This window comes from Rhagoletis pomonella, unplaced genomic scaffold, assembly GCF_013731165.1.
Source record: "Rhagoletis pomonella isolate Grant_MI unplaced genomic scaffold, Rhpom_1.0 Rhpom_scaffold_04771, whole genome shotgun sequence".
Classification (NCBI taxonomy): Eukaryota; Metazoa; Arthropoda; class Insecta; order Diptera; family Tephritidae; genus Rhagoletis; species Rhagoletis pomonella.
The window spans coordinates 624-14,492 of NW_023463319.1; the positions used below are offsets into that span (position 1 = coordinate 624).

Genomic DNA, 13,869 nt, shown 5'->3' on the forward strand with positions numbered 1-13,869 from the left:
TTTTAATTTTAATTTAAGTTTTAATTTTAATTTAAATTTAAATTTAAATTAAATTTAAATTTTAGTTTTAATTTTAATTTTAATTTTAATTTTAATTTCAATTTTAAATTTAAATTTAAATTTAAATTTAAATTTTAATTTTAATTTTAATTTTAATTTTAATTTTAATTTTAATTTTAAATTTAATTTAAATTTAAATTTAAATTTAAATTTAAATTTAAATTTAAATTTAAATTTTAGTTTTAATTTTAATTTTAATTTTTCTTTTTATTTTTTCTTTCAATTTTAACTTTAATTGTAAATTCTAATTCTAATCTCAATCTGTCGCTTTTTCATTTCATTGGACTTTCGAATCAGAGATCAACAATCGTGTCGCTTTTTCGTTACATCACTGATTGCATATACCCCCAACCGAACGCAAAGTATCTTCACTTAAAATTCGTTTTTCATAAATACTTTTAGGACAATCTTTAAAATTTATTGCTAAATTTCAGTATTCGCATCGGATTTAAAGGCAAATAGTGGGTTAAATATGCATGAAAAAAGAGTTAGTAAATAAGAGCCAGTGTCGGTTAACGATAGAGCGTATCCAGAAAAAGAAAATAATAATGATAATAAATGAATGTACATGTCATACAGTACCAAAGAGTCACCCACATTCGAGACTAATTTCCTATAAAACACATGTACATTTTTTTTATAAAATCACCTTTACATACATACATATACATAGCATAACACTTACCGTATAGTCTTAGCGTACCCTCAGCACGTCCCAGTGAATTCGTGCTCACACAATGATATGTGCCAACATCAGATGGCGAGAACGAACGCACGATTAGCAGCATGACACCACGATAGCCATCACGTTTTTCCGTTATGCCATATTTGGGACTTGCAGTGAGAAATGTGGTAAATGTCGTTTTTATTAGAAAAGTTTTCAGCCATAAAATGTTTTTAAAGACTTTTGTGAACTTGTATACATACATATGTATGTATGTAAATCTTAAAAAAAATTCTTTCAGACCTCTTAATAGTACCTTGTTATATCGGTTATATTATTTTAAACATTCTAAAATTTCTAGCTCATATTTCGTTAATAAACCTAGGGTTCGAAATTTCAGACTTTGGTATCGATACTGAGTACTCATTCTGGCATCGAGCTCATGGTATCGATACTCTAAAAAAATCAGGGAAAAAGTATCGATACTCCTCGTATCGGACTCATTAAAATACGTTTTTTGGGATACTAAAATTGTTTTTTTTTCTTCAATCGTATATCTAGTTATTTCCTTAAATTAAAACAATAGAAATTTGAAATATTTGATTTTTATTTCTTTGCAGAATTTACTTTCACGTTAGAAGTAATTTTAACGTTAAATGCACATACATATTTTTTTAGAATAAGGCCATTCAACTTTAACTTATTTGGTTTATGTTATGCAACAGACTACACGAAATTTCATTGAAATCAATGGGGCAATTAAGTCCTCTTCCATTGCCGCGTTCTTCCTTTATATACGTTTGCAGCGAATTCCATGTATTAATGGCCCTCAAAATCGTATGTAGGCAATAATATTATCAGCTGTTTGCTTCAGGACAAAATAAAATGTGCCGAACTGAACGGTGAACCGTATTTCAGCCCCCTCTCCGGCAAAAATCTTTTGAGAGCAAATAAAACGTTGTCCGGACACGAATGGTGAACCCGCCTTAAGGTAGTCGGTTAATGCCTGACCTCTTTTTTGGCTGCGGATACCTTTAACTATTTGCGGACTGTTCTTAAACAGATAGGTATCGTAGCCGCTCAGCGAACGCTTGACGAAAACAGGAAGGTGCATAGTCTTTCTGGTGGGTGTTTGACAGAACACTATCAGATTAGGATTCAGGCGGTGAGACTAAACATTACACTGGATTCTCACTGTAGCAGTCATTCCAATACTTTCTCTCTTAATCTGTCCAGCTTTTGCGAGACTTTTAAACTAGTCCTGAGGAGCTCTACGGAACTGACATCTGCCGCCTGCGAAACACCATCCTTTTTGATGTGTAAAGATCATAACTCTATGTATGGTTAAAATTTACGTTAACCCACCAGAAAATTTGTAACAGCTTCTTGTGCAAACAAAGAAACATTTCTAGAGTAGTTTAGGGCTATTTCGGGACCATTTTGGGGCTAATTGGCATCTAGTTTAGGTCCATTTGGGGACCTTTTCAGGATCATTTCGGGACTAGCTCGAGATCATTTCGGGGTCTGTTTGGAAACATTTCGCCACTATTTCATGACTATTTGGGGGCCATTTTGGGAATAGTTCTGAATCATTCCGAGACTAAATCTCTACTAGTTCAGGACCATTTCGGGACTACTTCAGGACTAGTTTTTGGAATATTTAGAGACTAGGTTGGAATGATTTTGGGGCTAATAAGGGACGGTTTCGGACCGTTTAAACATTTGTTCGAGATCATTTCCGGACAACTTCACGACTATATCAAGCGTTTAGCACCATTTAAATACCATTTCAGGACTAGTTGGGGATCTATTCGGGACCATTTCGGAGCTATTTCAGCACCATTTTAGGATTAACTCTGAAGAATATGAGTCTAGTTCAGTACTATGTCAGTACAAGTTCGGTAGTTTTAGCACACATTGCATTGTCAGATGAAAACCTTCTTGATTACTGATATACATACAAACATGTGTACATACTGACATAAAAAATTACACATATAATCACATCACATCCTGCCATAAAATGAACACTATATCTATAGTTTTAAGCTAAATTAGTTAAATATTTGCTACAAGAAGCAACAAACAAATACCTACCCATCCAAAAGCATTTCCGGACCTGGCTGGCCCGATTCCAAATTCGAACTTGAGATGCTAGCGAAACCGCTCGACGTACGCGCACCCTTTAGCCAATAGGAGACAGGCGAGGGAGAAGCTTCGACATGACATTCCAGTTGTACATCCGAGCCGAGTGGAGTGCCCAGCAATTGGCTAGGAGCGCGTACCATGGGCGCAACTGGAGTAGAAAGCGAAATAAATGAAAACAAAAAAAAAAAAACAGCAAATGTAGTATCTATGTAAGTAAGAATGTCACAAAGAAATATAATAAAGAACAATTAAATAAATTCTTAGCCAATTTCAACTCACATTGCACACTGAGAGAAACCCTTTTGCTAACCGCTGGTGGCACATCATTTGAAGCAATGCACAGATATGCGCCCATTTGTCGCCGCTCCAAGCGCACCAACTTCAGCGATGAGCCACTATAGGACTCCACTATGTAGTAGAAACAGAAAATTAAATAAAGAAAGGACACAAAATGTAACTTTGAAAAAATGCAAAGTGAAATAACCGTGATTGAAGAAGTTTCTCAGTTTTACATCGTGTGACCTGAATGATTTATTGACTTCAAAGTGTCTATAAATAATCGTTTATATACACACGTCTCGTATACGCTTAAACTCAGTACTCAGTACTGACTGTTTGTTGCTCGGTAGTGCCTGGCACACGGTACTCGTACTTGGCTATTGCTACTCTATCTTGCACTTCCCCATTGACTTACCTTTCATCAGTTCACGACTTCCCGTCTTGCGTATTAAAATCATTTCGCCATCTTCGCGACGCCAGATGACGCGCGGCATAGGATTGCCAGTCGCCTTGCAGGTCAATGTGGCATCCTCGCCCTCTTGCACAGCCAAATCAGCTGAGGACTCCTCGTTGATGATGTCAGGAGGAACTGTAAAGCGCAAATAAACAAACGAGGATGTACACACACATCTACACAAACAGATATACATGGATATCATCAAAGCCACATAAAAATAACAGTGTACGAATATGTATGCATGCATATTAGGGAGGCCCAAAAATGTATGCGAAAAAGTAAAGTCGACATTTGAATGCTCTTATCCTCGAGAATTTTTCTGTATAAAAAAAATTAAGCCGTGTCTTTTTTTGAAATTAAAAAATATCTAGAGATTGCCCAAAGCTTCGGTGTATATGGGAAAAAACTATTTTTGAAAATCAATATTTTTCTATGGGCAAACTCGCTCTTCAAAGAATAACACGCAATTATTTATATAATCATTTTTTAATATAACCAAATTTTGATGAATCCTCCTATTGCATTTGGTGGTTTTGGGGAACCATTAAAAAATAATTAATATTAAAAAGTGGTTGAGTAACAGAGGTGCAAAAATCGATTCTGACATCGATTTATCGTTTTTTTTTTAATTTTTGGCACAACATCGATGCTGTGAAGAGAAATCGATTAAAATCGAAGAAAGTTCCTTTGCTATTTGTAAAAGTGACGGTGAGTAGATCGTGCGCTATGGGTAAAATTAATATTATATTGGGTAATTTCAAAAATTTTCAAGACCGTGGTTAAGGTGGCTAAGCTAGGTCTTGAGGTACACATACATATATGATATCATCATTTCCCAAAAAATTTACTAAAAATAAATTTTTGTGCTAAGGAGCCATTGCATATATCAATTTCGAGTAATAGTAAATGGTCAAAAAATCCGAAAGTTCGGTACAAAAACACAAATAAATTCAAGGCCGTATTTTTGCTTTAATTGCTTTACTTTGACAATTTGCATGCAATTGCATTACGTAAGGTATAAACTTAATTTAAAATAAATGTACTTTGAGGTTAGTACTAAACACATGATTTCCATCATATCAAGTGGCTTAGGATGAAATTTTTTTATTTTGGTTAAAAATCGATCGATGTGGAACAGTCATAGGGTACAAGAGCACTAAAATTCCGTCTTCATTTTGATTGGACCACCCTAATGTATATGCGTATGTTTGTACGAGTGACTGTATGTGCACAAAGTGACGTTGAAGGTTAAGTTGGTTGGAAAAAATTTCGAAGATTATACGTGACTTAAGCGCGTTGTAAAAGTGAAGTGGCTGCTGACTGGTGGCTGTGATGTTGCTGACTTTTCATGGTGCACGAATTATTATGGCACTCGATTTTTCGCAGATAATTAAATAAAGCTGTCGTACTTTGAGTCGAGTTAAATGCTTCTTGCTGGCGTTTCGCCATTTTTTTGCAGAATCGGACAGCTTCATAATGAGCTTTGAATTGGTGAAGGAGAATTTAAAATTATTTTATTTATGTTGCTATGAAATTTACATTACAGGTAGTTAATTCATAATTTTATTGAGTGCTAAACTTTATTTTCAACTTCACTTGATTGAAGATTTTATGAGCAACTATCGGACGCGAGCTGAGTCGGAGGGATTAAAATGTGGAAAAATGTTAAATGAAATCTGGCTTCATTACTCGTAGTGTGCGAATATCTTAATTGTGAGTTTGACTCCCTAGCAAGCAAGTTTTGATAAAAAGCGGACCTAATTGCGGAGAATATTGCAGTTAAATACGCAGGTGAATTGATGGACATAGGGGAATTCATTTATGGAGTAGTATTTCAGGCCAAGCGGACAGGAGAAAAAGGAATGCTTTGGAGTTCGTTCATATTTTTGGTAATTGTAATTGTGCCGTGCAGGGTTGGGCATTGTGCGAATAAATTATTATTTAGATAATTAATCGAATAAAATGTTTGCATACGTAGCAATTACGAGTATGTTAATAACCTTCAATCACAAGTCTGTTAAGGTTTTGCGGATATCATCGCATCTAAGTAGGAAGCTATGCATTTAAAATTTCCTGTTTCAGGTGGACAATAGGCAAGTGGCAATTAATAATAATAATAATAGATTGGCTCTTCAAATTACGTATGTTAGTGTTTGGCCGAGCTTTTCCACCTTTGCTTTGTGGCGTGCGCCCTGATGTTGTCACACACAGGGGAGGGAGCTATAGTTTTACTCCGACTCTGAACGGCGATTTTAATGAGAAGCTGTTTTTCATGGCAGAAATACACTCGGAGGTTTGCCATTGCCAGCCAAGTGACGACCGCTGTTAAGAAAAACCCTTTTTTTCTATATTTTTTTGCGATGTTGCTTTGACCAGGAATTGAACCCAGGCGCTGCGGAGTGGAAGCGCGCAGTGCTTCCCACTACACGATAGTGGCAATTTGACCTTTTCAAAATTGCCATTAGAAAGCTCACTCTTTACAAAATATGATTTCAACACTTTTATAAAAATTTCATGGCGGTTTCTTTTTTACCAAAAAATGTTGCCATCCCAGTGCCTTCTACGCGCTAATACTAAGGAGAGGGTAATGAAAAGGTAATATTTTTGCAGAAAAGAAAACGCCATCAGTTTTTAATATATAGTTAAAATAGATTATTATTTATTTATTTATTTTATTTATTTAGTGGAGCTTCTTATATTTAAGCATTGATAAAAAATAAAATGATACGTAACTTTTCGGATTTCTGTGAGATTTATCGGATTTTCTTAGTATTCTTGGAGACTTGGACTTTTCTTTGAAGTTTTTTTCGGACTTGGAGATATTTCGGAAAATTTTTTGAGAGTATTGCGCAGTCGCTGTTTGGTGCCTTCCTTAATAATTAGGGGATTTTAATTTAATTTTTCCAAGGGCCATTGCAAATTCCCTAAATAAGCTAGAGGACCAACCTTGTAAGGTTTATTTACCGTATTCTGTTGCGGCAGAGTGAGACAACGGTTTCAATCCCCCTGTTGCTTTGGGTTATTCTTCTGAACGACCAGCTGATGGCTCTGCAAGAAAGTGGCTGTCGGGTGGTTGCCTATGCAGACGATATAGCAATGATAACAAAGTGGAAGTTTCTGGAGACTTGTTTGAACTTATGTACGGTTACCTCAACTTGATTGAAAACTAACGTAGAGAAAGGAGCGCTGCGACCTCTCGGCGAAGGTTGTTCATTTAACCATAACCACGCCAATTTTACTATATGGGGTACTTGTCTGGTGGAATGCAGTAGACACGAAAAACTTGCCATCAACCTGGAATTTAGGCTACCAGATCACCGCCGCGTTTTTAAAGCACCTTTTCTACACTCCCGATGATCTCGGGGTGGATATCAGTTAAGGGGCTTTGTGGTGAGTACGGAGCGTTTTTCCTTTAAGAAGCCTTATGTGTAATTAGGGCACCATAATGAACAGCTTAATCCGGCTAAGTGTGCCTCTATCTACGCAGGCGGTCCTCTTCCTAACCTATATGTGTGTATGATTCTCTTATATTTGCTTTGATCAATTCCAAAAAAGCTAAAATAATTGTTATTTGTTTCTAAAAATAATAAATATCAATAGCTTATTTAAAGTTAGCACTCGGTAGGTCTATGTCAGCCAGCCCTTGGTGAAAACCTGCGGCTAAGATATGTAAGGCAAAATTATCACAAATCGCTTCGTGGAAAGCCACATTCCGTTCCTTGGTACATACTTAAAAAATATATTTCAGTTTCGTTCAAAGTTGATGTAGCTGCTTTTACAGATATCGGAGGTAAATTGGGCATTATCAATGAACATTTCAAAACCATTCGCCTTTTTTTTATTAAGGAGCGCAGAGTAACTTAAATTAGCTTTTTATGCTCATTGCCGATGAGGGTACTTTGACTTTCAATACGGAATCATCGACCTTTTAGTTGTTACCTTGAAAAGGAACAATTTCCTAATGGGCCTGTAACAAAAGATTAGTTGCTGTCACAAAATGTATTCTCCCTTTCTAAATTTCGCCACCAGCCTTTTTCTTTTCGTCGCTATGCTCCTGATTTTTTAGTGATTTATTTTTTTATTATTTGCTTCAAGGTATGTTTCAAATATAAGTACATAAGGGATATTCACCGAATTGAGCAAATGACCTGACACTCGGGTAAAATAGCTGATTAGCTCCAAGCATCGTAAGTTTTCTAAGTTGTTGATTGAAGCTAATCAGCTCTTTTGCCGGAGTGCCGGATCACTTGCTCAATTTGGTGAATACCCCTTATCTACCTCCTTTGAGTGGCAGTCGCGGTTGAATGATGTCTGTTTAATTTACATGTGCATTAATATAAACTTTTTTTATCTTACCTTGCACATCTATGCAACCGATTTGCTTTTTCATAGGACTCGTATTAATTTGGCACATATAACAGCCACGATCACTTTCGCGTAATTTGCTGATCTTCAGTTTCCAGGTGTGCGAATCCTCGTGTATAACGCTGATTCGAGCATTGTGTGTCACAACGCGACCTTGGAGGGCGAGTACGGTTTGATCAGAGGCGCGTAACCAGCCGACCTGCGGAAAGATGGAGGCAAAGAATGAATCACAGAGCATAAAAAGGGAGAAATTCGAAGAAATATCAATAAGACAATCAGGAAGTTCCAATAACTGAGTCAATAATAGTAGTGGAAATGCTGACCGAAAGACACAAGCTCTACCTTCGAGTGGCATGATTATATATAAAACTGGAAGCCAAAGAGTATACCCAATTTTTATACTCCAAGGACACGTGAATCGACTTTTGCCCGAAAAAAATCCAGCCTTCTCTTTAGATGGTGGTATGCAGTGGAGGTATGATCAATAGCGTATTTTAAGCTGCGGTGGGAGTAGTTCAATTCGAGCTGGTGATACCCATTCAGGCCAGCCTTTGAAGCTTGTTAAGCTTAGTATGAGTGCGTTTTAAATCTGTTTCTTCCACCAGCCAGGCGCAGCTTTTGATGGAATGGCTTTAATTTTGTAAATCCGGATTACCACCCTTGATTTAATGTCCTAGTTTCCCGCGAAAGATTTCGGCAGGCACATATCAAGGCACCAGTCTTTTGAGTAGTCTTATAAATGTGTGTGGAGAGAGAGAATTGAGAAGATGTTACGGCACTTCGAGTGGTAGGGGTCAGAAAAACTTCTATGAAAGGTATTATGTTTTTACAGGTAGACATTGTAACTCGACCTATACCTACTATTATTAGTAAGGCCAAAAGTACAATACATTTTAATGTTGAATATTTTTTCTTAACAAAGCTTCTTACGCCGAAGCCCAGGTCTCATTGGTGCTAGCAAGATTTGCTTATATACCGGTATGGGCTTCCATTACCACAGACTCAAATATTAACTACCAAGTCAGCGATACTCTATATTTTGGTCGTATTGCCGACTTCCAGTTTCGACCGGATAAAAAAGCACACTTTTTGTCGGAAACTTTTTTCTAGAACGGACTTGCTGTCAAGAGAATGCACAAGCGGTATGTTTCGCCCACCTTCGGTCGTAACCTGAAGTCGGTACGACCAAGAAATAGAGCATTCCCAATTTGGTAATTCATAGTTTTGCGTTTTCAAATAAAAAATATTTTTCACCATTTTAGAAGGGGACATGCAGTATAACCATACCGGTTACCTTTTCATTTCGTTTGACAACTTACCTTATTTTTACCCAAATTCCGCACCGAACACGCCAGTATTGCTTCACGCCCCGCTGGATATGTAACATTATTGATGGTGCCTAAAAATTCCGGATCTGGATCGAGCTGTGAGTTCGGCTCTGTAATGTAAGTGTAAACTGAAATTGAGCAGTAGCTCATATTACTAAAGGCTTCTTTTCCCAAAGGGTTTTTAATATGAGAGCGAGATTAGAAGATTTTTTCACTTACCATGCAAGTTCTGTGATGATGAGTTGGGACATTTGGTCGCCATGAATAGGAATACGACGAGTAGCGGCTTAATTTGTTGCATTTTTGTTGTTGTCGCTTATGAAGTTTTGCTTAAACTAAGTTTTAGCTGGTTTGGGAGATTTTATTGAGTCTTTGAAGCTTTTTGAGTTTTATGTGAGCTTCGTTGAGCTTTTTACGAGCATTCAGTTAGATATTAGTGAGCGTTCAGAGCTTTTAAGTAAGCTTTTTGGGCTTTGTTTGGCTTTTTGGCGATTCGTTGAGCTTTTTGTTTTAACTCTTGTCTAGCTTTATTGTAGTTTAATTGGTATTTATTAATTACGTTATCAATAGTGGGTTGATTAGCGTGGTTGAATGAAGTGCTTTGTTTGTTTTCAAGTGGAAACTTTGATCACAGTTATTTTTACTTCAATAATTTTTGCTTGTTTTTTTTGCGTCTTTGAATTCTTAGTTATCAAAATGACGCTAATTACATTTGCTTATGGCAAAGTATGCTTTTGGAAATGTTGAAAAGCAGATCGTTGCCTGTTTGATAAAGCTTTTTCGCTTTTTCACGTGTTTGCATTCTGTATTTACAAAGACCAGTAATATTTTTCAAAGCTCTTTTAAAAGCTTGCTTTGTGCCTTTTGATTTTTAATTACGCGCTTTTGTAATGCATTTATTTTCGCCCCCCGCTCATTCGATACAACCACTTCGGTTTTTGTAGTGCTTCTGCTTATTTCCGCTACTTCTTGATCTACTTTTATGTAAGTTCTGCTTTTTGCTTCCCTTTTCCTTTACCTTCTGTTACTGCCATCACTCGCTCCTCCAACTTGTTTGATTTATGCTCCTGCTTTTGTTTGACACTTTTGCAACTTATAACAGCGGCAACATTTTTATTATTATTCAAGTAGTTTATTGAAGCGCAAAGAAAAGCCGCAAAGAACCTGTAAAGGTGCAGAGCGAAGAAAGAAGCGTTGAATAAATTGAGCAATGCTATGTAGTACTACCATGTACATATAAGTATGTATGTAAAAGTATCGAGCCAAGAGGTGCTTAAGTTTGTATTTTTTCCAATTTCCTATTTTATGCCTCTTCTGCGCCCGTTTACCCAAGTGTTATGGCTCAGCCTGCAAGCTATGCTGTGTGTACTATGTGCGTGTGTGTATAAGTGCAACTCTCTCGTGTACGCCAGCTTTGAATGGTAAGCAATTTTAAGCTGACCGCAGCCAACTTAATGAACTTAAATTAAAAACCTTTGTGTGTTTAAGTTTGTGTGAAAGGGTGTTTTCGCTGGCGCGTTTGTTGTATGTGTTTAAATTGTGGAAAAGTGTGTTAAAGTAGCAGAAGGAAGGAAGCAAAATTGTGTTGAGAAGCTGCTAAAGCGGAAAAAATAGAAAAGTTGCATATTTTTTTCAGATTTTTTATTTTTTTGAAATGCCAACGGCAGGCAAGTGGTTTTGCGCCTAAGGCAACAACCGTCAAAATATCAGTAATCAACAGCAACAGTTGCAGGGAAACGGAAATAAATTAAAATCAGGAAGGAAGTTTGCTTTATTCAGCTAAAGTAATACCATTCACATGGTAGCTTTCAGTGGTTAACACAATTTGCGAAAGTTACAGAAAAATGACTATGGCAGGGGCTGGGGGAGGTTGCCAATAAGGCAGTGACAATCAGAGAGAGCCTTGGCTTTTTGCGCGTTCGTAAAAAATCTATAAAAAGCTCGTCCCGGGAAATATATTTTGGCCGTGACTGTATCAGAGAGAGGATCTTTCACCACTCCTATAGTGTCTAGTAGTTGACTCCCTTTTAAAGGAAATGTAAAACCCAAATCACGTCCAAGATCATGCTAACGATATTTTTTTCGAGTCTTAATAAACTTAAGGTGCTTTGCTTGAGGTTTATGTTAACCTCATTCAGTTTTATATGAACTTTGAGTTAGTTCCTATTGATCTTTGACCTTGAATAAAACTTTTGAGCTTTGTTGAGATTTTCATCAACTCTTCTCTTGCTTTTTTGTGGTTAATTAAATGTTTTAATAACGCTATTAGCTTTTAATATCAGTTTTTATTTTAAAATATTATTGAACTTTAAGACCTTTTACGAGCTTTTTTTGAGTTTGACAGAGCTCCTGTTAAAGCTTCTGAGCTTTAAATAAATAATGGACGCCATTCAAGAGACCTAAGCCTTTATAAAAATAGGCGCCACAGCCTCCGAAACAACTAGAGTTGCGGTCCCACAAATCTCCCATACGGCAACAGAAAGCCCGCAACACACAGTTTGTTTTAGGCGATAAACTTGCAGCAGATTTGCAATTTTCTAATTCGTTTTGTAGCCCATTAAATCGCATTGATTTTGGGAAATGTTTTGGCTGGTAGTGTCTTCGATATAAAAGAAAATTCCACATCGTCGTTATGCATGAGCGAGCAGTATAGTTTGTGGTTCCTACACGTGTGTAGTAGGTACCAAAGAAAGCCAGCCGCAGTGAAGACAATTATGTAGGACTATAAGTATTGTAACAAAGCATCCGTGGTATGGTAAGCCCAAAGGCTGGTTCCTCCCAAAAAAGTGCAACAAGTCGAGAAGCATACAGCGAAATCACCAAACATTCGGTGCCTCCAGTAATAAGCTCACCAGCAAGTGGACAGCGTGACAGTCATATCGGCAGCTATGTCGATGCTCTTTTAAGGATGGTATAATAGTATGTTGGAAGCTCTTGATAAGGAGGCTAAAATTAAAAAGTTGGGCAAACTCCAAAGGCTTCCATAAATATAATAATAGTTGTCATGATTATACTGCGGATATGTATGCGGAAATCGAAGACTCAAGAATATAAAGAAAGCGTTTATACGTTTATAGTTATGTGGTGCAATCACATTTTTTAAGTTTAATTTATTTTATATTGTTTTCGTTTGTTTTTCTTTATTTCGTGTTATTTATTTTAACCGCACAGTGGGAGAAATCACGAAAAACCTGGAAGACAATATATAGTAAAAATTAATGTATAGGATTCAAATTTAATATAAACCAAATCCACTTCCCATATCCCTCTTCAAGGCAAGATACTTTTTTCAGCGGTCAGTGTTTGTTTTGGCTCAAAAACCATTGGAATCTTTTCGTAGACATATAATTTACACATTATTTACCATTACCTTGTCCTTTGCTGTTGGCTTTAATCTCACTTTCCTGTGAAAGAATAGTTGTTTTAGCCTCAAAAATAAATTGAAGTGAAAGCTAAGTTTTAAAGGCCAAACAACAAGCAAAGTTATATTCATTAGATTTGATCTAAAATTTAATGGTAAATGCGAAAACCAATGGGTGTGTTTTTAGAACGAAAAAGCTTTGATTCTCTCATTGTACTAGCGTGCAATAGCTTCAATTAATGGATTTAATAGATAAAGATAAATATATCAGTGAGTTTGTGATCGAAGATGGGAACAATGATTCAGTTTTGATCTCTGATTTAATATATCCTGAAGGGTAGGAATGGATCTCGGTGTGAATTGGGGACATTTATGCAAATGATTCAAAACAGGGTTCAATGCAAAGCTTTTATGCTATTGAGGCGCAAAAACCTGTTTTAATGAAAGCCAAAAAATATCAAACACTTGCCTTATTTATTTACAAGTATATCTTCTCATCTAGAGCGGAAGCCTAAAGTTTAGTCAACTTGACAGTAGCAAATTCTTACTTGCGAGGATTAGGGTTAACTATAAAAAAAAACAATATTTCACCACTTTTTTCCAATTTTAGAGTTTTGCCAGTATGTGGGATATTTATAACAGTATTTTTTAAAAACTTAAAGTGTTATATTTGATAAGCTCTAGGAAAGAAACAAAAAAAAAAAACTCAGTGCGTGTAGCCCTTACGCGCGGAAGAATTGAATAGAAGAAATGCCGGAAAGAAAGAAATGTGCGATATACATACACATGTACATATTTTCTAATATACAAAAAACATATTTATTTAAAAAAATTTTCAACGACCTTTATTTTTTTTTATAACCAACTGCAAATTTTAATTATTATTTGTGGCTGAGAAAACGTGCGTATCTACAATATTAACTAGTAGACTTTGGTAACTAAAGTAAGATATGAAATGTTTTATTTCAATATTATTAATATTTCTAAAAAACTACATCAATGGTGGTCGCCCCTCTTGGTTGTTGGATCATTTCTACCATTAACCATTTTCAGTGAAAAATTTTCTTTAAAAATTTGGCCAGCGAAAAGTTCACGATGACATCTCCTGCGAGAATTACAGGTCGATCATAACAGTCTACTTAACTTTATCATTACCTTCTTCTTCATCTTCATCTTCATCTTCATCTTCATCTTCATCTTCATCTTC

General features: G+C 36.1%; 1 protein-coding gene across 2 annotated transcripts; it reads right to left on the reverse strand.

The window, feature by feature from the left end:
- Positions 1–745: 745 nt before the first annotated feature.
- LOC118754854 (lachesin-like) lies at positions 746–10,893 on the reverse strand (the record flags this gene model as incomplete). Of its 2 annotated transcripts, none has more annotated exon segments than XM_036489727.1 (7): positions 746–894; positions 2,822–3,020; positions 3,152–3,280; positions 3,567–3,740; positions 7,965–8,172; positions 9,293–9,411; positions 9,521–10,893. In XM_036489727.1, coding segments are annotated over 7 exon segments (1,060 nt in total), but the record flags the coding sequence as incomplete, so codon positions are not given.
- Between the last annotated feature and the right edge of the window lie 2,976 nt (positions 10,894–13,869).